Source organism: Solanum lycopersicum, chromosome 4 (assembly GCF_036512215.1).
Source record: "Solanum lycopersicum chromosome 4, SLM_r2.1".
Taxonomy (NCBI): Eukaryota; Viridiplantae; Streptophyta; class Magnoliopsida; order Solanales; family Solanaceae; genus Solanum; species Solanum lycopersicum.
Window position 1 is genome coordinate 64,367,756 of NC_090803.1, and position 27,680 is coordinate 64,395,435.

At 31.2% G+C, this 27,680-nt stretch overlaps 3 protein-coding genes across 3 annotated transcripts; all 3 read right to left on the reverse strand.

Moving 5' to 3' along the window:
• Positions 1-384: 384 nt before the first annotated feature.
• LOC101254380 (protein PHLOEM PROTEIN 2-LIKE A10) lies at positions 385-2,568 on the reverse strand. The gene has a single exon (XM_004238027.5). The coding sequence runs from the start codon at positions 1,787-1,789 to the stop codon at positions 506-508; it is 1,284 nt and encodes a 427-aa protein (XP_004238075.1). The 5' UTR covers positions 1,790-2,568; the 3' UTR covers positions 385-505.
• A 2,436-nt stretch (positions 2,569-5,004) lies between these two features.
• LOC101253480 (uncharacterized) lies at positions 5,005-10,569 on the reverse strand. Its single transcript, XM_004238024.5, has 3 exons — positions 9,822-10,569; positions 6,360-6,547; positions 5,005-6,154 (listed from the first exon to the last, which is right to left on the reverse strand). The coding sequence occupies exons 1-3, from the start codon at positions 10,417-10,419 to the stop codon at positions 5,618-5,620; spliced, it is 1,323 nt and encodes a 440-aa protein (XP_004238072.1). The 5' UTR covers positions 10,420-10,569; the 3' UTR covers positions 5,005-5,617.
• A 4,346-nt stretch (positions 10,570-14,915) lies between these two features.
• On the reverse strand, positions 14,916-17,737 carry LOC101253777 (U-box domain-containing protein 30-like). Its single transcript, XM_004238025.5, has one exon. The coding sequence runs from the start codon at positions 16,879-16,881 to the stop codon at positions 15,532-15,534; it is 1,350 nt and encodes a 449-aa protein (XP_004238073.1). The 5' UTR covers positions 16,882-17,737; the 3' UTR covers positions 14,916-15,531.
• Between the last annotated feature and the right edge of the window lie 9,943 nt (positions 17,738-27,680).

A 27,680-nucleotide genomic window follows, 5' to 3' on the forward strand; every position in this document is an offset into this window, starting at 1 on the left:
CCAATGGAACCCCACTACTTCATGGAGGTACAGAGGCTGTTTCGTAAAGACTTTCCCGATAGACTCTCGATTCAAGTAAAACATAAGAAAATGAAGTACGTAAAGCAAATACAGTAACAAAGAATCTAAAGAAGAGATCAGTAGCAACAACAAATAGTACGATAACTGAAGCCAAGGAAATGACAAGAATACTAAAATCGACAATAAAATAATAAGAGAGTAATAAAAACAATATTGATAAAAGTAGAAAGTCTGAGAGTAACATGAGCATTTATCTCCAATTTTACATTATTTGATCAGATAATGAAGATCAAATACTTCCGATATCAAGTGAACATATGCATCTGGAAGATAATAGCATCTTCTCTAGAGGATTCAACAGCATAAAGGGCAAAATGTAGATTAACAGTCCTTCAATAGTAGGTATGACAAATGGATGTACATATTTTCCAGACTACAGAACATATAAGCTTCTAAGACAATAGATCAAAGAAGATCACAAATTTTAGGCAGGCAATAAAGCTTGAGTACTGCCAAGGATATGTAAAAATAATGCAAGGCATACTGTAAGAATTACATAAGATTTAGCATTGATATGAGTAATGACATCCAGCCCTCTCTCCACAACTTCTTCATGGACGACATTAACACTTCTTTTCAAGTTCTCTGATAGCTTCCAAGTGAAAAACTCCACGATGGATCTAACGGTTTCAAATGTCACCCTGCCAGTCACATCAAGTACAAACCTCCTATTGCTTGGAACTGCCAATGTTGATGACACACTAGTCAGCCATCCATTACTTTGTAGATCAATCGGTTGATTCGTATCTTTAATCTTTCTTGGAGGCACTTGCTCAAGTGCCTTCTCACTTGCTTGAGTCAAATATTCACTTTGATCAACTATGGAACAAGCAGAGTTCAAACATAAATCAGAATCCGATCCAGAAGCTGTCATCACTTGATGAGATGTCCTCACTAGTGTTTCAACAGCCCCATTACAAACGGAAACTAGGAAGTCCTTCACATTAGCTTCATTCTTCGGATTGGTCAACCCAGAAAACAAATCATCATATACGTTTATATGCATTGTTTTATCAAGGTAAACAGCAACAGCCGTGCTCACAAATGTCTGGATACAATCAGCAATCATTAGTTTACATCTATCAGCACAAACCACATCTACCCATCTAGGCACTTCTGATGAATTCGACTTCATTAATGAGACCTCAGATTGATAATTCGCATTCAACCCCTCATCCGACCCACTGTTCAGATTGAAACCCAAAACCAAGTTCCTAGCAAAACTACCAACAACAACAGAAACAAACCCAGTCCCAACAGTACTCATCATTCTATCCATAACCTTATCAACGATACTTGAACTACCCACCTCCTCAATCTCCCCCTTACTTTCACCCCCACGTCCCCTTAAAATCCCAACTGTAAGAGCCTGGGAAACCTTAACCACAGAATTGGTAAATTCCTCAGATCTTGCAATTTTAGATAACTGCCTCAAACTCCTGGGAAGTTCATCAGAATCAGACTGCAAAAACTCCTTTAAATCCTTAGACACAACACTAACAGCTTCAGAAGAATCAGAAACCATTTCAGCCATTGACACAAAAGCTCCCAACAACTTCATAACCCTCTTCCTTCTCTGCACCACAGAAGGCATATGATACACCCTATATGCACCATAACTAGATAATCCAACTAATCCAAGAAGAATTATCCACTTCCTCTTCTTTTGAGCAAAGTTCAAACTCTTCTTCAACACATCAAGATCCATCTAAAGATTGAATCTTTATACAATACTAAGCAAACCCCACAAATAAAAACCCCAAGAAACCTCCCTAGAGCTCAAATTAAGGAAACCCCATAATGAAAAATTAAAAATCTTTAAAGATACCCACAACTGAGAATATTGATATAAACATGAATTTCGAAGATCGAGTAACCTAGGGTTTCGTTTTTTTCTCTGACACAATTGAAAAATCAATGGCCAATTGAATATAGCAATGATTTTTCAATTGATTTGCAGAAAAAAGATATTGAAATGGTCGTTAAGGAAACTAACCTGTGACGATTCTAAAAAGAATGAAAAATGGGAGAAGTTGAGTGGCTACTTAGATTGACCAAGCAAAATGCTGAGAGGGCTATTTTGTTTGTTTGTTTGTAAATAAATTCAGTCCAGAAATAATGGGGAAAATAAAATATGAAGGGAATTGTGTGGAAATTATAATTTTTTGTAGGAAAATGAAAGTGATTTTTTGGGAATTTTTTCAAGGAACATTATGGGAAATTTTATCTGTTTTTTTTGGGTTGTGGAATATCCGCAGCAGCAGCGGCTTTTTAACTACCAAGCTGGCCATATTTGCACGTGACATCCACATGATTTTAAGGTTCGAATAGTAATCGATATGGGTGTAAGCTATAGTTCATCCTTTATCAGAAGTTTGTCTAAGTTTATTTAGATACGAAATAGTCTTTTTGTTAGGAGCGTTTTACCCTAATATAAGATTTTTCGGCGTGATTCTCAATTTAGTCTGGCTCCAATGTATAAGCTAAAAAAAATAGAGAAGAAATAAAAATAGTATATACAAGTCTACTTAAAATAAAAATAAAAATATAATAATATAATATAAATACACAATTCAATAACATTCTTTCCGTCAATCTAAATTTATACGTTTTTAAAAAATTATGTAAAGAAATCATTTTTTTAATTGTAATTTTTTTATATCTTTTTGAAAACCTTGAATTACAAACTAGTACGGTACTTTTTAGATGGTTTTTCGAATGTGTAAATCATTCATATTTTTTATTACTTGAATTCTGATTGGTCCTTTTGTTCATGGCTTATATCAGCAAATTTATAGTTAGATGACATAATAGATTTCGGATCTCTCTGTTACTTTTTTTTAAAAAAAAAACATACTAAAAGGAAAAAATATTAAAATAAATTCACATGCGATAAAAAAAATAATTATTTTTTGGTTGTTAGATGATTTAAAAGGACTTGGAATCGAAGTCCAAAAAAGGTTATACTTGAAAACGTGTAGACTAATACAATTAATTTTAAGATTTTGAAATAAAATATTATTTGTATGTATTATCGATTAATTTTTTAGTGTAAATATAAGACTTGGATAAAAAATAATAGGCTTCTGCCAAACAATTAATTACGAGAATTCATTTTAGTCAAAAAGTTACAAGAATTAAATGAACTCCAACAACCAAAAGTAAGAGAAATTAGCTATTTTTGTACTAGGAAAAAAAAGTAAAACAAATATTTTACATAAAAATGAAAGTGCATTGAAGAGACTTACCTACTTTTTTTATAAGATCGAAGGTTTCGAGTCATTAATACGTTAGTTGGACATTTTTACACCCACCCTCCATGTATACTTGGAGTATCTTTTACTTTGACACGAAAAAAATTTATCCACATCAGATATTTATATTAGTAAGTTAGTGCAATACGTAATTTAATGAAATAAAATATATGTAAATTAATTATGATTAAGTAAAATGAACTACTAATTCAAATAAATGACGTGCATGTATTAGCTTAGTGTAAGTTTTACCCCTTTCGCACATTTCTTAGATTTTGTTTGAATGATCATTACATATTATTTTAAAAATTTATCGTATTGTATCATTTAAAGGAATACAAGTAAGTAATTCTTTATATCAATGCTAACTAGTGTATAATGTCACTGAAAGGAAGTGACAAATATTTTATAGAATTAGCAAAGTGAAAATTAACTTGAACACCATCCCGATCGAAAAAAAAAATTACAACGTTTGGTTGCCGTAAATTTCGAAAAACTCATTTGACGTGTCCAAGTATACGTAGGTTACTTTCTTGAACAAATTCGAACTAGATCATACAAAAAAATACAACTCCTATAGGATGCAATTTCCTTGTACCAAATAGACAAATGAGTACAATTTCCTAGAAACTTCAATTTATTTTACTTTAATTCAATAAATTGAATTGTCAAAGTATTTTGATGTTTACTGTATTTCCTTTAATGTTTACAATTTTCTATTACTGATTTATCATAATAGCAAATAGAGTTTGACTTGTACGTGGAAAGAATCGCAACCTTATTGCTATTTAGGAGGGAGCTTTTATTTACTAGTACTAACTATCTATTAAAAATGCATAATACATAAGTATGTCCATTAAATTAGTGTCAGTTGGTAACTATGACCCTTAATTTTTAATGTACACAAGTAAATATTTAAACTTGTATAAAATTGAACAAGTAAATATACGTGTCCTACATGGCATAATGCATATAGGATGCCACGTAGAACACAAATTTTTCATGAAGGGTTCCATTTAGGACGAATGTGTCAATTTGTTCAGTTTTCATACAAGTTTAAATACCTACTTGTGCACATCTAAAGTTAAGGATCTTAATTGCCAACTTATGTTAAATTAAGGGTCATGTTTATGTATTATGCCTACTAAAAATGTCTCCGGAGAGTGTTGAATGGTCACCTATTACATGACTCTCAAACCCGAAGTGAAAACGGCATATATTTTCACTAATTTTGCGTACTGATCCCCGTTACGAAGCATATAAACTTGAAATTTTGAAAAAAATGTATGAAAAATACTGCTACCCTTTTTCCATGCTGTTTTTCAAAAGCAGAATCTGTGTAACCTATATTGTATCATGCAGTGATTCAGTTTAAACTTGTTCTGGTTGACGATTCTTTGTATCACAAGTAAAAATCACAGAAGGAATTTTGAACAATGAGAACATTCAGTATAGTAAAATGCAAACTAACAAACAACATACCCCACCACAGGTGGGGTCTGGAGAGAGGCTACGCAAACCTTACTCCTCCCTACCTTGTGAAGGTATAGGAGTTGTTCACAACAAACTGTGATCCTTAAGTTTTCACCAATTTGAAGGAATAATAGATAAAAGCAAAAGTTTCATTCTCTTCTCACTCACAGTTACACCCTTGATAGAGCAAGCATGATAACAGAATAGATGCATTTCAAGAAGATTTGAGGAAAGATGAAGATGCCAAATTGGGATATTCTTCGATATGCAATTACAAAAAATATACCTTTCACAGAGGGAGAGATGTCACGTTTCCTTATATGACACCACACTATATCCGTTGCCTTGTTACAGCTTACAGGGCACGGTCATTGATGTATATGTACAAATACAAACACTGTTTCGAGAATTAGCTATCATGCCCTCCCCTAGGTCATGATTAAGCTATGACCTCAAAACACACAAAAAATGGAGGAGATGGATAAAATGAATGTTGCTTATTGACTTGCACCATACTGTGCAAGTAAGCAAGCATCTTGGGATCGAATTGTGAGGTTCAAGAGATGATGAGAATCTGAGATGATCAACCTTAAACATTGAGAGCGCCAACTAGTGACAACCACGAGAAGTGGTCATTGCAAAATCATGAAGTACTAACTTCTGCAAGCCAGAACAGGTAAAGATGCAGCCTAACATGCACGAACCATGGAGAAATTAAGAGTCAGCATTTTTTGCTAGGAGCTCCAGATCACAGGCAGGTGGGTTCACTCCTAAGGTAAATAAGTATCTCCTGGCAGCTGAAGATAAATTCACGAGACATCAAGTGTTGTGCTATGATTTATTGACACTGATTTGGGTTTTATAGGCATTGTATAATCAGTATCGTCTTCAAGATCACTAAACGAAACGTCCTCCTCATTCACAATAGTAGAACCCGTGTAACCCTCTAACTCTGAGTTGTCTTTCAGCCAGTCATCCTCATGCTCATCATAATCAAACACAGGTGGTTTAAAAGATGGACCAGCTACCACCTCCTTTTCAATGATTTTGCTTGGAGCATCTTCTTCAATAACTGCCTTGTCAATAAATTGGATCTCTGTATTTTCAATCGAGTGTTTCTCAGTGTCAGTGTCAGAAGTGGTGTGGCAACTTGGAGGTTCAAGAGCAAATGCTCTTGGGAGCACAAAATATCTAGAGTGAGCATCTTCAGATGAGTTGGATTCAAAGTCTCCACGTGGTGAATATGCGCTCTCTTTTGCTTGAAATGTGCCTATACCAAACCAATCTGACTCTGGTTTTGTTTTCTTTTGCAGCTCTTGCATCCACATAGCCCTTGCCTCTACAAGCTAAAGAAACGACAAAATAACATTAGTTCTTAGACGGCTCATGTAATCAAAGGTCTTATATATAGAAGTTGTATCACTGAAATTGCTTTCAGATAATCCATTATTAGTTCCCTCTGCCCACGAAAAACGGAAAAACATTCTCATCATGGCTGTGTAACAGAATGCAATGATGATTCTGTAATCAGGCAGCGCAATATTAACAAACCTGAGATGTAGACAAAAGCTCAGCGTCCTGCTTTTTCAGTCTTGAGTAAAGTAGAACAAAATAGACCATCCAAAAGAAGCCTTCACTCAAATGAGCAGGAGAAAGTTCGAATCTGAGAGCAGCTAGTCTCGGCGTTAGACGTTCAACAGCATATGCATGCCTCAGTTGGGCCTCAGAGAGCTCAAAATCTAAAAATTGGAGAGAGAAACTCAGTTAATGTAAATCTTCTCCTTAAGATCCCATCATCATCCTTTGCTACATGATGAAATACGGAAATAGTATTCTACAATAGATGACTTAAAAAGTTATCTTCCTTTGCTACATGATTACCAAGTATTAGCTCCGTTCAAATTGACATGGCACACTAATACTGACATTTCAAAATGTAAATACAGACATAATATCAGAAACTCCCTCCCTCGTCACAATTTTTTTTGACAATATTGTATGGATATGCAGCTTAACATGTTAATTTGTTTTGTGAAGGAAGAAGGTATCAAGTTACAGAGAGTTACTCAGTGAGTTTGATAGAGAAAACCTCATATCAAAAGTCTAAAAGTTGAACAGTTAGCTGAATTTGAACCTGTGCAAGTTGTATACACACATATTAATTATGAAACGGTGTCAAACACATCCAAAATAGGAAGAATGCCATAAAAATTGTGGAGGGAGTAACATTCGACACAATGTTCAGAAAACTGAAAGTACAAATTCATTTAACCATACAAATTTAAACTTTTATGTGATATTTTCTGTCAGATCAAGTTTGTAACTATAATTTTTCAAACATTTTCTTTCAACAGAACTTACAAAAATACACATGCCAAAAATAAAGTCAAACTTTGTGGTTCTTGAGCTCTCGACTCTATCACATATTATGTGATAAAGAGTAACAGATACGAATTCCTACGAACAAAAGACGGTATAAAAATCATCTATTAAAGGCAGTTTATCTTGACTACTTGATCTTTGGAAGTAATCAAAATCTCCATCCAACAAATGGGCATGATATGTAACTCCACTGATGTACTAATTATTTTAAACAACTGCATGATCAACTTAAGGAGTGCTTTAACTCCTTCCCAATTTTAGTTGACCTAATTCTATTTTAGTTTGCCTAAGAAGAATGACCTCATCCCTTAAATGGCAAAGTCTCAACATATTCAATACATCATTAAACATGCATTACAGTGTTATATAATGTGAATTTCATATGAGACCAATTTCACATTTCAAATTCTAAAAGTGCCATATTTCTACTGATATTCAAATAAAAGAATACATCCAAGTCTTCTTCACTAATTTATAATCTTCGAGAAAAGGTTGTCAACCAACTGGAGAAAACAAGGGAGTACGTTATCGAGGGCCAACACTTTTCACTAAAAGTACCCAATCTGCACTGAATACTGCCTTCACTTGGGTCAGCATTCGTTTTTATTACATTGTTTATAGGCTTTTCTTTCCACTTTCATTTCTAAGTTATCATATCTTCTTTTATTCTTTTCCTCATTTTGACACCACAAGATAAATCATTATTTGTTTATAACAGTTCACTGTTTATTTTCTGTTTGATGTCGGGTCCAACTTATTTGCACCTTGACAATTCCACCAACTACCTGCTAACCCGCACCAGCACACTTATCGAGTAAGTCTTCCCAAGAAAGCTAGACATATGAGAAAAATCAACTAGTATTTGTTTGTCTCTGTTGGGATTTGAACTCTAAACTCCAAGATTTGCATCCTCTTCATTGACCACTAGCCCACACCCAAGTCCCATGTGTGCCCAACGAAGCTCTCTAATGGACAGTGCTACCCAAAAACAACAAGAGAGTCTTATACGAACAGATGCAACCCCCCCCCCCCCCAATCTCTCTCTCCGTGAGAAAACTATAACAACATTCCTCTCTTGATAGTAAAAGTCAGAGCAAACAGTCAGATTTTCGTTTTGCTCACCTTGTTCACTGTAAGCATTCTATTCTTTTCAACTCCCTTTCTAGAAAATTGCTACTGGAGGTTTGCGGTAAGAACTGGATTTTTACTACACAAGTTGCTCCTTGTAAATTCAGAGTGCACTAGCATTGATTGTAGTGATTGCTCTTCTACATAGAAATTTGTTTATGTATGTCGCCACAGGAATACGGATCAAGAAAGTCAATTCTATAAATGCAAATATATTGCTCGACACTACTATCAGATATTGAAAGAGATGATCACTTCCTGTTATGCTATGCGAGGTATCTCTGCTGCTGAATTTTGCATTATATTCAAACTACACACTTTTCATGCTTTCCTAGAGAAGACCATCCCGAGGAACCCTGTTACTCCTCTATGCTAGGAGCTTTTGCTTTATCTGTCTCTCTAGTCCTTACTTTCTTTGCATAATTGTAGGTGACGCACAGACATTCTTTGCTTACTTGTAGGAGTAGCAGAGATATAACTTCAAGTTTTTAATTTTTATAACTATTTTTTGTGTGTTTTGAGTGGATGACAGGGTGCAAGGACTGCCATGGTAGTTTCCTCCAGTTTATTAGAGAAAGAGAATTGAATGATTTCATTTAATTACCATATACTATCAAGCATAAAGTGTTTAACATCCGCGATAGAACTTGATCAGCTCACAGCCACATGTATAGTTCAGGTCCTTACACGTAAAGAAGATGATAAAACCTTTGAGCTAAGCTTCTGTAAGGGCCAAAGCAGAATAATCGCAACAAACAAGAACTATGCACATAGATACAAGTTTGGCATAACGTGAGTTGTACGGTTAGTAATAAATTCAATAACTTTAATAGCTAACACTTTTCGGTTCTAGTTAAAACCGACTCCTGTAACTTTACTCAGACAAAAACAAAAAATTCAGGTTTCACTTAAACTCCGACAATTCTCAAATAACACACTTCTCTCACACAACTAAATATCGGTTGACTCCTATTCCCACATCTCAAAACTGACCAGGCACATTATTGGATGTCGTAATTAGATTTTGGATAAGTCCCAATTAGACAAAAGCAATAACTTTCACTAACAGCAATAAACCAGATGATACACTTATCAAGCATGTCTAGAAGATCAAGTTTACAACTTCACATAATTTCCATACTACAAAAGAGAAAGTCCTCTATACTCGATACAACTAGCCTACATTCTCAATCACTAACAATAATAGACTATGTTTAGCCCTAAATTCTCACGACTTAAAATGAGCCAAAGGATAACCCTCCCTAATCAATAAAGTGTAACATGACCTCATTGGAACTTCTCCAATAAGGACTCTAACAAACCTAGCAACATCCAAAGTGTCCTATAATACCACTACTGAAGTAGACACAACTCACATCCTAATCAAATTTCACAGAGTGTAGGAACCATCTGCTCTGTAAGAACTAAACAATTAATTAACAATTCAGCCAATACCAAAAAATGTCATAAATGACTAGCAGAACTCAAGGAAGATATACAAACCATCAAATTCTTCTTCATCAGCAAACGGAAAATCCAACCAAGTCTCCGGATGATGAGCTATATTGCTAGCAAAAGCTAACACTTCCTCTGTCACTCCAACAGCATTACTTTCACTCTCCTCCACTTCATCCAAATTCTCCATGTAACTATCTCCATCCCCAACATATTCCCCCTCTTCCTCCTCGGATCCATCACTCAACCCGGAATCCTCAATCCGGTCCCCTTCCGAACCAAACAGATCCGATTTCCCCGGCGGTAATGGCGGAGGTGGTGGAGCTAGAAATGAAGCCACTCCCCATAATTGACGCGTTAGGGTTTCCTTCAGTTCAGACAAATCCTCCTTCACACCGCGATTCTGATTATCCTCATCATCAACATCGGAACCGGAACGGTAATCGTTATCGTTATTAGATCGTTCTTCTAAATCGATTTCTTCGTAAGTCGATGTATCTTCGTCAACGGCGTGAGAAGCAGTTGATGAGTTGGCACCACGCGTTACGACGTCGTTTTGATAGTTGCGATTGAATTCTACTCCGTCTTCGCCGTCATCGTCGTCGAGACGGAGAGTGTTGGCTATGGAACGAGCAAGCCATGACATGGCTAAGCTTTAAGCTACCGTATATGATTGGATCGAGGAATAACAAGGAAGAACAGTTGTTTCAATTTTGAAAAAAAAAAATGCAGTAGGTGGTGATTGATGGTTTTGATTTTCTCTTTTTTTTTTCCTTTCAAGTTTGGTATTGTTGTGACGTGGATTTGGGGCCGCATGTCATCTTATTACTCCCTCCTTTCAAAAATTAATTTAATTATTTTTTAAAATTAAATTAGATTATATTAATTTAATATTTTAAATAAAAAATAAATATTTTAAAGTTATATAAAGAATACTATAAATTATAATTTTCTGTATATTAATAGAATGAAAAAATAAATTATAAAATATTAGTTAAAATTTTATAATTTAATTCTTAAAATAAAAATCATAAAAACTAATACCAAAGAGAGAGAGTAATAAGATTTGATTATGTTCATAAGTCAATCTAAATTAGTTGAAGTTCGACGAATACGGACACATATTAGAAAAACAAAAAAGATATTACATATGCGAGAGAGAGGCTAACTTATTTAGGAATGTGCAAAAATTGTGTAATTTATTTTATTAGATTATTGGTTCAATATGTAATTTTATAATTTTGATTAATGGTAAAATTAATAATTTAATAAGAATATTTTAAAATTATTGTTGTACTTTGGTTATAACAATAACTTTAACACGCTTTTTCAATCTTATTTCCTAAGTTTAGTATTACGTTCATTAGTAAGAAACACATTGCAATGCTTTATCTCTTCTAGATCAAAATACTTGTCTTTTCTCTTCTCAAATTTAGATTTGAAAGAAAATTATAATTAATGTTATTTCGTAATTTATAGCATAAGCTTTTTAAAAAAAATTGAATTATTTTGTCTTAAATCAAAGTGATCAACATAAATATTTGTAATATATTTTTATTTTTTGCAACTATTTCTATTATAGGAACGATGTATGTATAATTACAATAGCATTTCATCACCAATTAAATATTCAAATTAAAAATCAAACGATTAATAATAAAAAATTGATTAACCAACATCAATAATAAATATGTCCAAGAAGTTCCAAAATAAAGAAAATTTTGTAATATGATGGAGAAGTTCCAACATTTATTTCTTAAAATATATTTTTAGTTGATTTCTTTAAAAATCTTAAACTCTTCATTACAAGTCGAGGATATAATGCCCGTATAAAAACGATACACATCTAAAATTACGGAAAAGAAGATAGCAGTTGTTACCGTTGGAATGAATTAATTTACACAGAGATAATTTTAACATTTAATTTAAATATTTTCACCACTAGTTTAGCAGTTAAAAATAAATATTCATTTTTACTCAAACTATACCATAAAATAAATACTATTAGAATAATTAACAAATAAAAACTAACAGACGAATAACAAATACTAATACTCGATAAATAATTCACTGTCTGATATAACATTATTTTGCCTTATACGTTAAAAAAAACACATCCAGACAAGTACCGTAATCGAAGTTAGATCTGTAATAATCACTAGATTAATTTATCCTAATTGCTATCCCACAAAGTGTAAACATTTTTTTACATTTTATTAAGAAAACCTGGATTTCTGTGTAACATTATCATAAAATGTAGTAATAAATTTGATTTTATTAAAATAAATGAAAATAAAATTTAGTCCCTAAGCACACGTGACACCAGAGATATTTTGAATCCTCATTGGATCGTGTGCCTGTTTAAATTAATTAATCGAAATGAAAGCTAAGTAAAAAAAAAATGCTACCACCGCGGTTGGTGCAGTGGCGGGACTATTCTATCCTTGGCTAAAAGTTTCTGTTTAAGTCTTGATTATGGAAAAAATCATATTGAGAGCATTACTTTTGAAAAAGTCATGCAATAAGTAATTTGAATTTAATCGAAACTCGAATATAGACTCTGAATATCGAACGATAAGAAATAAAATTAAAAAAAGAATGCCAAAATTTAAATATAGTGTGCATTAAAAGAGCATCTAGATTCCAAACTCCTTTATTGCGGTATGAAATTTTTTGGCTCCACTTGCAATAATTCAACTTTCAACTTGTAAAAGAAATTAAAGAAATGTATATTGAATTCAAATTGTTAGATTTGTTAGGCTATGACCAAAACAGTGGTTCTCTTTGAAAAACTTTATGGTATATTTATTGTTCAAATTTATAGAGAGCAAAAAATGAGTTATCTTTGATTGTGACTTTACTATATGCATTTAGGCTTGAAATATTATTTTATTAGATGAAAATATTTACCTTTAATGTATATACATGTAACGGTAACCCCATTGGCATTGTTAGATGAAAAAAAAAAGGTGGTCCTTATAGATTATCAAATGTTATCTTAGTTATATAGTAGTAGTAATTTTCACACAGGAAACAGTAAAAGTAATAATTATAGGATATGTAAGTGAAATACTAAGACTATTTATTGCATCATTTTCTTTTATTCTAAGTCATAAATGAACGCAAGAGATTTATTTTCGTATTTTGTTTTTAGAAAAGTGAAAAATAATTAGCTTCCTCATTCTTTATGTTAATCCGGACCGGAAACACAACACAAATGATAAGCGGGTAAGAACAGGCTTTCTGTCTATCCTTTCTCTTCCTAGACAGCGAATCAAAATCTGAGTCTGTAAACAGACAAGAGATAGATGTGGTGGAGACACAAGTCAAGGCGATAAATCACTATCTCTAATCATTCATATCATGTTCAGCCGGAGGACAATCTTTCTATTACACATGTGATGATATTCACATGCTTTCCTTCCCTTTGTTGATTTCTCTCAATGACATTTTTTTTCGAGCATATTAAATTATTCACGTGACTAAAATCCTCACAGTATAAACGCTCAAACCTCCTACAAGGTGGGGGGGGGGGGGGGGTCGGGGCACTATGCAAAAAGCAAGAGAAACAATGTGGTTACGATATGACATAGCTATCAATGGATCGAGGAAAAATCACGAGAAATTAGGGTTCAAATCTTAACAAGAATGAAATGTATCAAAATCTTGATAGTCAGAATTATCTAATACATATATTGTTGCGAGTTAGTAAGTATTAAGATAAATTAATCGAGGAACACGTAAACTAATTTAAAAGTAGCTCCACCAAGAAAACAATGTTTCTTGGCCTTTAGAAAAAGCCCCCAATTGAGAGCTCTTTCCAGCTTTGAAGATGTTGTATAAAACTTGCAATGCCAAAAAGAAAAAGGGCTTAAAATGGGGGTTCACCTCCAAGGTCACAGGCAGCAAATAATATGCTTTTTCTCAGCAAAATTTGCTTACTTTTAAGTTACCCCCCTTAGATCTCAGTCAAAGTTGCTATTTTGCAATGCCAACAAAGACTACTAACTTGTCTCCCCTTCTTTTAAGGTAAGTTATTTGTCCATGCACTTTTCAACTTCCCTCCTCCCCCTTCAACTTACTTTTTTTAATCTACTTTCCTTTTCTTGGTCCAAGATATGAGTACGTGGGGTGGTGTCTTTATAACCCCCTACCCCCCCCCCCTCAATATCCTAGAATACACTTCTCCAAGGACAATGAGTATAAAATACCTCATCAGCACATGTTTCCAAATCTTGAAACTCATTATTTTGACCATTTGAACAAGTTTTGTTAACTACAAGAATGACACTTCTAGTAATCTGTGTACTCAACTCGACTAATTTCACGGGGTATGAACTCACGACACTCACCTTGATTGAATTTTTTATCTCTCTCACTAGATGTTGTTGACTACTAGGCCACAATGGTGTTTATTTGAGTTGTTTTGTGTGAGACATTTCACCTACCCCTTTTCTTACCAATTGTGACTACATGCTTAAGCAAGGGACCAAGAGCTAAAGGGGAAAGCTTTGAAACTTGGGGTTTTGATTACATTTTTGGAATCAGTAGTGTTCTCTACTGTTCCTCCCTCATCTTCTTTTGGTGTTTTTTTCACTTCAGTTTCATATATGCATTATGAGAACCATGATAGTGACTCAATGGAAGTGCTATTTTTCTTGTTTAGTGCTATTATTATTACCAGGACTTTAATGGAACATGAAAGTTTCACTTCAGTTGAAGTCATCTTTCTACTTTTTCCTTCTCTTTCCATTCTACCACACAAACAAGCTAGAAAAAAAAAAAGATGTATACTGACAGAATTTCCAATCAGCAAAACAACAGCTCTTTTCCAACAAAGATCTGTTGTAAACAGAAGTGCCACTATCCTCAAAGAACAATCTTTAACATACACAACTGCTCATCGATCACCTATGTTGCTCGGACTCTACAAAAATGATGACATACCCGTGTTACTTATGTCGGATTCGACACACACTGAGTCCAAACAACATAGCTCATTATATCCAAATTCTGAATAGAACAGAACACCAAAAAAACTAGGAAGCTCACAAAAGTATTAAGGGTGAATCATCACTTGAGACAGTAAGGTATTGAAAAGAAGCAAAATCATATTAAACACAAGTAAAGCTAAGACAATAATTGAGAAGGGAAAATTGAATCCATTGTGAATGCTGATTTCATATTGGAAATGTTGTTGTTTTTTTACAAATGACAATCTCCGCAATGAAAAAAAGAACTCCCGAGTGAAACCTTCCGAAAGAGCAAAGAAGTGAAAGTCACTAAGGACTTTCTAAAAACAATAGGGGAAAATTTGGGAATTGGGATAAACTCGGAGAATCCCAAAAGAAATGTGTACAATTACAATTTCAAACACTAGCTTTGCTGGACATTCTTCCCCATTTTACATAGTGAATATGAGCTATAGCATTCAATTGTAGCAATAAGGCAATCAAATCACCGGTCTAAGTGACTACAAAGATTTGAATGAATAAATTTGAAACCACTGTGTGCCATACGTTATTGGAAAACCTCAGTAGAAAGATCAAATGGAAGGCACCGAACCATAGTCTGATATAAGCATTTTATCTATAATCCACATTATGAAGCCTTTTTCATGAGAGCTAAAGCTCTTTAATATGTACAAGTAGGTACCTCCTTGTCCAATTATACAGATTCCGCGAGCTGTTGAGCGCACCTTGCCCTTGCGGGTATAGAACGGACTTTAGTTGAACCGTATGAACAACACCATGTCACCTCATTGCATTGTCTTGGTAAGCTTACACTTGGAAATGAAAATGGTCTCTGAGTAATTTAGACTGCATAGTTTCAAGAGCTCAGCAGACCGTTGCTTCAACACAGGGTTGCATCCACTTTGAATAACAAGCAACAACTTGGCTGCTAGACCTGCCTCAACAGCCACAGATGAGCATTTTTCTGGGGCAAGTTTGCACACTGCCCATAAAATTGATAACGCGAATTGAGTGCAGCTCTCTGATACCTTCATGAGCAATTTAACCACATTCGGAATGGTGCTACGACAATCCATCAACGCCAATGCTCCCTCTGGAAGGGTAGACAAGGCTTCAAGGATAACCAGGGCTAATTCTAAGCATTCAGCATTCAAGTTGGGTAATACTTCCACCAATTGGGGGATTGCCCCAATACCAACAATTGAGTTCCTCAATGATTCGTGAGATGAAATCAGCTTGAGCAATCTCAAACCAGACAACACTCCATTAGGGTGTCTCTTATCTTTGATTATTCTCAGTAATCCTACAAAAAGACTCAAGCTTGACAAAACATCACACTCTGAATCCTTCCCTTCCATCAACAATTCGAGCAATTTCATACAATTTATCTTGGTATCATTGGATCCCTCATTCAAGGTATCCACCATCAGGGAAATCTTATTAGGTTGCATCAAATTAGCCTTCCCATCTGAATTCAGATCCAAGTGTACCAAAATACCAATTGCCTCAGAAGCAACAACATGTTTGGTGAAAGGACCTAACAGTGAAGTAATCAAACTAACACCACTGTTATCTGTCACTGTTTTCTTGGCTGAGTCATGGGAAGTGACAACTTGTCTTAGCTCCTTCAAAGCTTGAACTCTAGCCTCACCTTTAACCTTCTTCAAGGTCTCTAAAATCTCCAAAACCCTTCCTTGCACATCCTCTGACCTCTTTTTCATAGCCAAATACTTTTGAGAAAACCAACTGTAAATCAGCTGGTGAAGAGTACTATTAGGAGTGATAGAATCATCCCACAACTCTTGCATTGTTGTGGGACAAGTAAAATGCCCCAAAGAGAACCATTTGAGAATATTAGACCTCTCATATGTTTGCCCTGTACAAAGGGTTACTGGATCTTGCATGGGTTCCAAAGAAATTGGACAAATAAAAACTGAAGGAACATCAATTGAATCAAGCTCCTCCATCATTTTCCTCAGACTCAACTTCTTCTCTATAGCACCACCATGAACCACCACCCCACCACCACCACCCAAAATCCCATCTTTTACAGCAGTTTCCAGATCCAACACCTGCCCACCACCCCCAACATCAAATTCCTCCACTCTCCCCCTAGAAGGCACATACATAGGCATTTTCACTGACCCTTTTAGTCAAATGTTAAAAAACTAAGAAAGAATATCTTCCCCTTTAGAACAAGAAGGGGTATGCTTCAAAGCAACAAGAACATCACATTTAGAGGGCAAAAATGAAGCGTGTGGATGAAAAAAGAGAAAAGAAAAAGAACAGTCTTTGCACTCTTTTGTCTTCTCTCTTTTGCTCATTGACAATTACAACCAAGATTTGACAGGAGGGGACATCTTTTTCTTTTATCTGAACTCTTTTTCTCTGGTCAAAAGAGCCATAGTGCTCATTTTCACCATCATTATCATCATCAAAGACTATAGTTACAGGATCTTTTTACCAATATCTTCTTCTCTAATACCAAAGCTATACTATACTCTCTCCACTTTTCTCACTTCCCCCTTCAACCTCCAAAAGATTGAAATCATTCCAATCCTCAAATCAACAAAAAAGTAATCAAATTCAAGAAAGAAAAAGAACCCCACTTAATAAAGAAACTCCAAGATTTAAACTTTGAAACCCAAAACGAGTTTTAGATCAAGAACAGAGAAAAATATGTTCAAGAAAAACCTTACCCAGAAATGAGAGAGAATAAAAGGGGAAAAAGGGAAGAACAGCTACCTCTATGAGTGTGAGCCCCCTACCCCTCCCACGGCCCGATGGATATGGGGCAAGTTATACCTGAAAACCCTACAAAAAAAATTAATTTTTTTTAAGTTATAATCAACCTCGAGATACTTTTGAAAATAATATTTCTATCTTTATCAATTACGTTAACATAACGTTAAGTTTTAGTATATTTAATCAAGTTATTAAAATCTGTGTATACTTTATTCGGTTATTTGTGAAATTTTATAGGTGCTGAATATGTTTGTTTTTGTATTAAGCATATATTTTAGTTTTTTAAAATTTATTTTCAAAAGTTTTCAGCATATTTGACGTCATGTTATTATTACTATTCAGCATTAATAGAACTACTAAACTTTCAACAATACAACTGTGATTTATTGTTGTCTTTACAATCAATATTTTCTTCTACAATTTGTGAAATATAGAAAATATTTTAGGTAATTTTTGAAAATTACCGGGGATAGGCGGTTAATTTGACCAGAGAAGCTGTGGACCACACGTGTATTGTGGTCCAAAGTCCAATGCCACCGAGATATCCGATTTCCGTAAAAATTCTATTATTTAAAGCAAAATTGAAATATTATTAAAACTAATACAAGTTTCGCTTTTAAATTATCTATCGTGTATCTAGTTAGCTATGCGTTATCCTTAATCGTATCTCTATTTATACATATGTATTAACTTCACAATTGAAGTATTTATATACGACAATTACTATCACGAGTAAAATAATTAATTTTATAAATTATAACGGATAATTTGAAACAATAGCACTCATAAAATTCGATGTAGTAATAAGTAAAAAAATTGAGAATTATTTGCTTTTGGAGAATAGAAAGGAACTTTGGATAACATTCACGAATATGATACAATCAATGAAATTATTTTTTTTAATTAAAAACTTAAAATTAAACTCTTCATATGAAAAATTCAGGTTAAAAAATTTCCTTAAAATTAAAATTCTATATAACGTGAATTTCAAATAATTAAATACTAATAAAATTATCAAATATATTTTTTTTTTAAAAAAACTTTAGGTTAGTGACTCACGGATGAATATTGGGTAATTATAAAAGAGACGTAAAGACGGGTCAGATGGTCAAAGTGTAACGTGCGGCGTAGTCTTGGGGACATAAATTACTTATGATTCTTTTCTAATTTTCATACTTTATTAAAATAATAGCAAAGTTCGAGTTTACATATATCCATGTTATTTTCAAAACAGTAACATTTTTACTATAATAATTAATTTTAAAAAAAAAACAATCTTTCATATTTTATATTATCTAATTTTTATAGCGATCATAAATTATCTGAATAAATAAATGTCATAGAAATACTTTTAGTGTTAGTATTTTTATATGATCAATCGAAGAGTATTAAAAATATAATTTTATAAATTATTTATTATAAAAGATAAAAATAATTTCACTATCCTGATATAATTTAAACTCCCTCTTGTCTCATTTTAGTCTTAAAGTAAAAAAAGAAAAAAAAAAGTTTAGACCAAAAGAATAAAAACATTTGACTTAAAAAATGATGCGTTAATTCTAAAGAAGATTAGAGTGTTTACCATAACTTTTATTAAAGAAGATATAAAGTAAAAGCATCAAACATTTCATTCGTGTGGATAAAAATATATGATTTTCTCTTTATTTTCGGAGATAATTGATATTACATAAATATATAAATGAAATGATTTATTATATAAAACGTCTAATCTTGTTTTAAACTATATACTATTTGTTGCAAAGGCTTGGTTCGAAAATCTTGGCCTACTTTTTTATGACCTTGTTATATTGATCGATTTACGTATATACTTTAATCAGTTCTACCAAATATCTGTTATACTGTACTAACATCAAATATTAAGTAACTCAGATCATCTATATTTAAATTAATGAAATGAATTATTTAATACTTTTTTTATATTAAAAATTCAAAAAAAAATTAACATTTTATTGACTACTAAATTAAAAAATAAATAAGGTATATTATATCAAATATTACATTAAACTTTATAGTTTTGTAAATAAAATTTACAAGATATAATGAAGTACCAAAAAAAAATTAGAGTTGGAATTGGGACCTTTGCCTTTTGAAAAAGTGGCAGCTAAGCAAATTGACTGGTCAATAACTAGGACAGAGTGTGCTGTTATATGTTTTTGTGTACTCTATTCCTTTTTTATTTATTTTTTTAATCTTATCCCTTAATTCTTATTTTCTGAAAAAAATAATAATATTTTTGTAATTTATTTATTTAAATTAATAATTAAATGACAGTCTTGGAGTTTGACTGGATCGCTTTTAAGTGAGTGCGTCCCCTCATGCAAATTACTTTGCTGCACCCATTGATGGAGACATTGACACGTGTCACTTGGGAAATGTGCTTTTAAGGGGTTTAAAACACTGCTTAATTAACTTGATTAGTTACTTCAATTAACTTAGATTTTATTTTTAAACTCTTTTTCCCCCTTAAACTTTTACGGATGCACACTATGATGCCTCTTAACTTTCTCCAATGTTTGCGTTAATATTTTCTGCGTCTTATATTAGTTATTATTAAATTTTTTGATACTTTTTATTGTTTAAAGTTTAAGACGGATGTTTTGAATTTATTCTCATACTTGTTCCTTTTTTTTATGGAGTTTGACAATTTTTAAAAAAATAAATTAAACTATTTATAAAGTTATGTTTATGATTTACAAAAGAATAATAGAAAATACAGTTTAAAAATTATGTCCTTGAATGAATTTTTTTTCGTTGGTGTCACCAATTCAGTTTTTATGGAATATAGGGAGTATTAGTTATCAATTTTTTATTTATTTTTTTATTTTTTGCATGTTTCTTAAAAGTCATAAATAAAATTATTGGTAAGAATTATGGTGAAATGGTAAGTATCTGTTCGTTTTTAACTATAGGTTTTGGGTTTATATCTCTTTGTATATAGAGTCGTATTTGTAAGAAAGTGTTTTACCTCTCAATGTAAGATTTTCTGACACGAATTTGAATCTAATCGAATTTCAATATGAATATCAAACACCGAATTAAAAATCAAAAAGCTAAAATAAAAAATAATTTTACTGTTGTATGTTTTATCTCTTTTTGATAAAATAAACTTTATTTATTAATAAGATTAAATTAATAGCGTTTCAAGAACATTAAATATTAGGAGAAGGATGAGAAGTGAAATAGCAAATAATTTGAGATAATTATTTTTAGCTAATGAAAAGTATCCCTTATCGTGTGTTAAATAATTGAAACTGAAATTAACAAAAGAAATTTGAAACATTGCACTTTTTAGAACGATTTTAAATTAATAATTCGTTCATGATGGTGACAAAAATTCTATGCAATTTTGAAAAGTAAAAAAGATGAATCCTCAAAGCTTATCAACATATGAATTGATGAAGTAAATAACTTTTGATTATTCTATCAGCCAAAAAAGTACCAATTGGGACAAAAATATGACATGAATGGATTTTACTTTATGATGAATCTTTTGTTATTAGGTTCAATTATATAGGAGCACTAATCAATTTTTATCTAATTATATTTCATGAAATCCACTTTTTTCCTTTAATATTTTTTTTTTCTTTTTTGATTTATTTTCATAAGAAATTGTCATACTCCTTTTAAAAATTTAAATGAATCGCAATAACCCATCAATTATAGATTATTAATTTGCAAGGGTTTATTGTAAAGCTTTTCTTACGTAAATTTCATATTGAAAATAAGAGTGAAAATTAGAGAACATATAAATACTTAAAATTTGAGTTCAGAATTTAAATACTTAAAATTCGAGACAAAATTATGATGTTCAAAGCCTTTAGGTCATCCAAAGAAGCTGATTCAAAGTCGAGTTATCTTTTAATATAATTGACGGAATCAGGACTTTTAATAAAGAAATTAAAAATCTAAAAAGTAACACGCGAACTATTAAAATGAAATTTAACATTTATTATACATACCTAAAAGATATTTTAACCATGTGAAAGTAATATTTTTTGCCAAAAAAATTTAAATTTCGAATGAACCCTAAGTATACACTGCCTCCACTCCTATTTAATATGATGATTTAATATGACGGTGGAATAAACATCAGCAAGAATAGAATTTTTAACCAAATTAAGTCATTATATAAAACAATTTATCAAAGTAATATATTTTTCAAAAAATTTAAAAAACTAGTATAAACGTATTTCACATTGACGTTGTAGGGTATATTTAATTTTTAAAAAACTAACAGCATTAGGTTGATATACGTTACTGTAAGTAGCGTTTTACTTTTAAAACGTTATTTTTAGTAACGTTTACTCCTAAAATGTTACTGTGAGTAACGTATATCAATCTGACGCCATCAACTTTTAAAAAATAAAATATATCCTAAAACGTTACTGTGGAATACGTTTATACTAATTTTGTAAAATTTATTATTTTGGTGAGTGGCTTTATATAATGGCTTAGTTTGGTCAAAACCTCGCAAGAATGCATGAGACAGGGGGATAAATAGTAATCAGGAAAGTTCAGGGGACAAACTGGATTATCTTGAAAGTTAAGGGGTCAAATTGGTATTAGATTGTAACTTTAATCAAGTACTTAGTAGCTGTTTTTTTTTTAGTACTTAGCAGTAGTAGTATATATTATATGAGTAAATTAATTAACACTATAAAAAAAAACAGTCTATGGTAGAAGCTTTTTGTTTTAAATTATTTAGTTCTGTTCTGTTGCATCATTCAACAACTTTTTTTGTTTTTTGAAAAATTAATTAAGTGGGGAACTGGGAAGCTAAGATTTGACTAATATTCTTTTGTCACAGATGGACTCTCTCTTTACTTATTTAATTAATTAGTTAATAAATATACTAAATTTTGTTACATTAATTAATTAATTATCCCTACTAGCTCGGTCACCTAAGAGATACCCCATTCTAAAGGACAAGTTATATATTGACCAATTGATCAAAATAATATATATATATATATATATATATAATTTCTATCATAATTTTTCAAATCAGTTTAATGTCAAAGAGTACTTAAAATTTTCTTTTTTATCCTTCACATCATAGGATTATTTTTTCATATATGACTACAATTTTATTTTTATGACAATAATAACACTTATTTACAGGCATAGAGAGTATTCCACAAAAATTGTTCTCCAAGAATTATGAGTTAGTTGGTTAATTAAACAACTTTTTAGAGTTTCTAATCTCACTATAACAACCACTAACATGAGATTTAATAGTCAATCTTTTAATATGAAAATGCCTAAACAAAATATAATATTAATATAGCATAGTAATAGTACAACCTCAAGGAATATACTTCTATCAGATACCAAAAAGATAAAAAGGATTATATTTATATTGAAAATTGAAATATACAATTTAGAGGGGATTGGACTCTACTCACTCTACCATACACCACTTTAGTATTTTATAATCCGGAGCATCTCGATACAATCAAGGATAGTTAAAAAAATAAAAAATTGATAATTATAGTTTCGAATTTAAATTTTTTAGAATGAAATAAGTTATGTTAGGAGAGATGTGCTTGAAAGAGATTATGTAAGGTATGAATTCAAATTTAATCTGACTTTAATACATATCAGACAATGAATGTAAAAATAAAAGGAATTATTTTTCTCTATTGGTTGAAAATATAAAATATAAATTATAATTATAAAAAAGTGAAGCTTTCATTATTTATTTATTTGTAATGGGAATATAATGATTTTAATTTGGACTATATAATATGGTTTAGAATTATATTTTTAGATTGACGCTCCATTAGGGGTTTAAAGTAAACATAAAAGACATTTTTCTAAAAGTGGGCATGATCTTTATATTAAATGAATAGCCTAAGAGAAAGTTGCTCAACTCATATTATGAAACTCAAGGAGGATATATTATATAGTTTAATTTCACCTACAAATGTTTATATTCTCTTCATCTTTCTCTGAGCAGTTATGTGAGGAGTAGAAGCGACAAACAGAACGAATTTAGAATTTAAATTTTATAAATTTAACTTTTAAAATTTATACTATTTACTTATTATATTTTTAAACTTATGTATTTGAATTTTATTATTTATCATAGTTTTAAAGATTATATATAAATTTATTTTTTATTTTAAAAATATTGAATTCAGATAAAATTGATATCAAAAAATTGATCTTCGGTTATAATAAAAATGGCAGACAAGTGAAATTTCCTCTTGTCGCAGTGTTACCCCGTTCTGCTCAAACTCTTTGTCATTTACATTTTGTCTTAGTCCTGTTCCGTTTGAGGAAAAAAAATTTAGATTTGATTAATTTATTTGGGAAATCTTTTCCTTGATATTTGATAAATAAATTTTATTTGAAAAATATTAATAGAAAAAAAATAATTTATATTTGACTAATTTATTTGAGAATTTTTTCCTTGATATTTGATAAATAAATTTTATTTGAAAAATATTAATAGAAAATGCTTTTGAGTATTAAATTAGGAATACTCATTTTGGAGCTATGATACTAAACACCTAAACAACATTTATATATATATATATATATATATATATATATATATGCTAGGATACTAAACACCTAAATAATATTTATAGTTTATTTATATATAAAAATTGATAATATTAATATATGTGTTTTATTAGTTTGTTATATATATGCTATGATACTAAAAACCTAAACGACATTTATATATATGATGAAAGCTACTCGTCTTTTTAATTTTTTTAATCCACTTTTTAAAATTGTGGCTTATGTGATTTAATTAAAACCAAATAATACTTGAAATAATTTCATGCATAATTAATTAGGAAAAGTTGACATGTCAAACTAAATTATCACTATAATGACATATGTTCTTGTCATTTAGGTTAATACGGTTTTCTTTTCTTGCTATTAGCTCATGTGGACGTCTTTATTTAATTATTTGCCAACTAAAAGTACAGTATAAGAGTGAGTTGTAATTTGGTTGCTTAGTTCACATGAGTTATAGTTTAGACTTATAATGTTGATCAATATATAGAGTTATGAATTTCTAGATAATTTCAAGCTAATATATCGAATTCAACCTCTGAGTTTTATTCTGACCGGTAATGATCGATAAATTAGTATCGTCATACGAATATTTAATTAAATTCATTTTTTCTAACCATTAGTATCCAAAACCAAATGAATCAACTAATTTTATTTCACTAGGGCATTCGTGAAAGCTTCTTTGAGGATATATATATTTGGTCCATCTTAGCTACATTCATATATTAACAAGCTTTTTTATTATCATTAAATTTGTAACCTACTTTCATGTTCATTTCTCATGTGCGTGAGCTTATTTGTCTATTATTCTCTATTAGGAATTTCTCTATATTATCATATTATTAAAATTTGAAACTTCTGATTAATAACGAATAAATCTCATTCATCCTGATGTAGGACCAAGTGTTTTTATCTCTTTCTTTCTTTCTAAAAGGAAGTTAATTGATTGGCCGTAGTTGGCCGTTGTTACAACTACGCCAACTAAAAGTCTTCAAACAATTTAATTCCCATAGACTTTATTCTAAGACTTGTTTACTATTTTTTTCTTCATAATCCAACATGATAACATGTCCAAATTAATTAATGAGAAACAATCACAAAAATAGCTAATAGTATTATTAGACAAAGAAACATTAATTTTGGAAGTAAGCCTTTTTTGCCTTTTCAACTTATCAACACACATGCATGCTCCCTTTCTTAAGTCCCACCATTTTTAAGACTACATTGTCCCACAATTGACTAGTTTTTTCACATAAGTTTTTGTGTCCACCAAAGGCCCCAATTCCATCTTACACCTTCATTTCTTTAATTATTGGAACACAACAAAAGGTCTTATAAATTAATTCAACAATAATTTATTTTCATAATTAGTTGATTAGTAGAAATTTATACGATTTGTTTGGTTCCGGACAAAGTTAATTATTGTGGAGTGGTAGTTGTTCGAATTATAATGTTAGACTAATTTATCCTACTTGGAAGGTGAGATAAAATAATATCAAGTTGAATGAGATAAGCGGATATGATAGATTGATGAAGGTTGACATCAGTTGATTTATCTAAAGACTAAAATTATACGATTTATTTGATTCAAAGAAAGTTAGTTATTGTGGAATTGAAGTCGTCGAATTGTAATTCTGAACTAATTTATCCTATGTTGAAATAGGCACGTAGTATAAAATAATCTAAGGTGGATGAGATAAATCGATATGGTGGATATTTGATATATACTATGTAGTGAACATTACAAATTCTTCATAATTCACTAATTAATTGTCACATAATAATGAAGTCTATTCACCCTCCTACATTCACCAAATAAAAAAGAAAATGAAGAAGGAAGAAGAATGGCACAATTTTCCTACATAGATACATTAATTATGATGTAAATATATTAGAATATAAAATAGCCTTAAATAAAATATGTCTATTCATTTACAATAATATAGTCAAGTAGTGAACATTTAAGTTGTCAATATAACGTAATTATGGTATGTCAAGAGCTACGTAATTTAATTCTCTATATCCTATTTTTCGTAGTCCAAATTTGACTAAGAATACGTCTAGTAAGGGAAAGAGAAGAATTAAAAATATAATACATTTAATGAAATAAACAGTAACGATATGCTCACTGAAGTTGTCGTTACGGCAACATATGCACAAATTTATTGACTTTTGTCTTCAGAATTTAAAAGAAAGAGATTAAGAGAAATAAAATTGAGTTATAGCATCTGATGTATGTTAGGTTTTATTTGCCCTAAATTTTTTATTATAAATAGATTTTTTCTTTTATGAAAAGAAGATTTTGAATTGACTAATTCTTTTTCTAGTAGGAAAAAGTTTAGGACTCTATAAATAAATGAATGTTCCTTCTAACTTAATCAACATTCACAATGTAATCTTAAGTGTTTTGAGAGTTTTGATTAGGGGGAGAATTTGTGGGTCACAAGCTTGATACATTATCACTTGTGTGAACCTCCCATGTATTACGAGTGAATTGATTGAGGTTGTTTCTCTCTATATTTTGTACTCTCATATTTATAGTGGATTGCTCATCTCCTTCGTGGACGTAGGTCGATTGAACGAATCACGTTAAATCTTTGTGTCTTTTGATATATTTCTCGTTATCTTCTTACTTGTGATCTTTTGAGGTTTGTTTTACTAGCTTCCGCATATACACCTACTTATTTTCGATTCTAACAATATATGCATACGATCAAATTATGAGACGATGCACTTTATTTAAATTTGATATTAGATTTAAAATTCAAAGTGAAGTGTATCGTCTCATATTAATCAACATCCTGAATTTTATTATTATTACTATGTCGATTGTCATTCTGACTTTGGGCACTTAACCAAATCCAGATGCCCCTGCCAATGATACCAACTCTAGCAGTTCAATTTTCACCCAAGGGTAAAATGCACGATTTACGAGGCAACAACAGGTCCCGAGTAAACTCAATGAGATTTCGCAATTAAAATTTTATGAGTTTCGAGCTAGTAAAATATGTGGCATTTGAAGTAATAATAAGCATTTCAAATGTCAAAAAAATTCAATTTGGCGAAAATTAAATATTGCTTAATCTTATTAGAGAAATTGAGATTTATTGTTCATTGAATTAATTAATTCGATATTTTTTACTTAATCTTTTAGCACTATCGAATGATTTCTCATGTCAGTAAGAAAAAATGATATAAAATATGATTCTACGTTGACAATTAATATGGATCATTTACAATTTAGACAGAAGTATAGTTTTTATTGTTTGCAAAGCCTTCAAGCCAAAATAATAACATCTAAAGCCACTACACAATAATGATATAATACATAAATATATCTTTTAAATTGACTTTAAATTATATTTATGTTTTTCAACTTTGGGTGTGAATAAATAAACACTTAAACTTGTATAAAGTTAAATAAATAGACACACATGTCCTACATGTCATCCTACGTGTCATTTTTTGTTTTACGTGATGTCCTACGTGTATTGTGCCATGTAGGACTCATGCGTTTATTTATTTAAAAGTTGGATAGTTAAATGGTCTGTTTTGCATTATGAAAGTTGAAGGTCAAAGTTAAGTTTAGAGTCCAATATATGTGTTATGCCAAACAATAATTATTAATAATGCATTA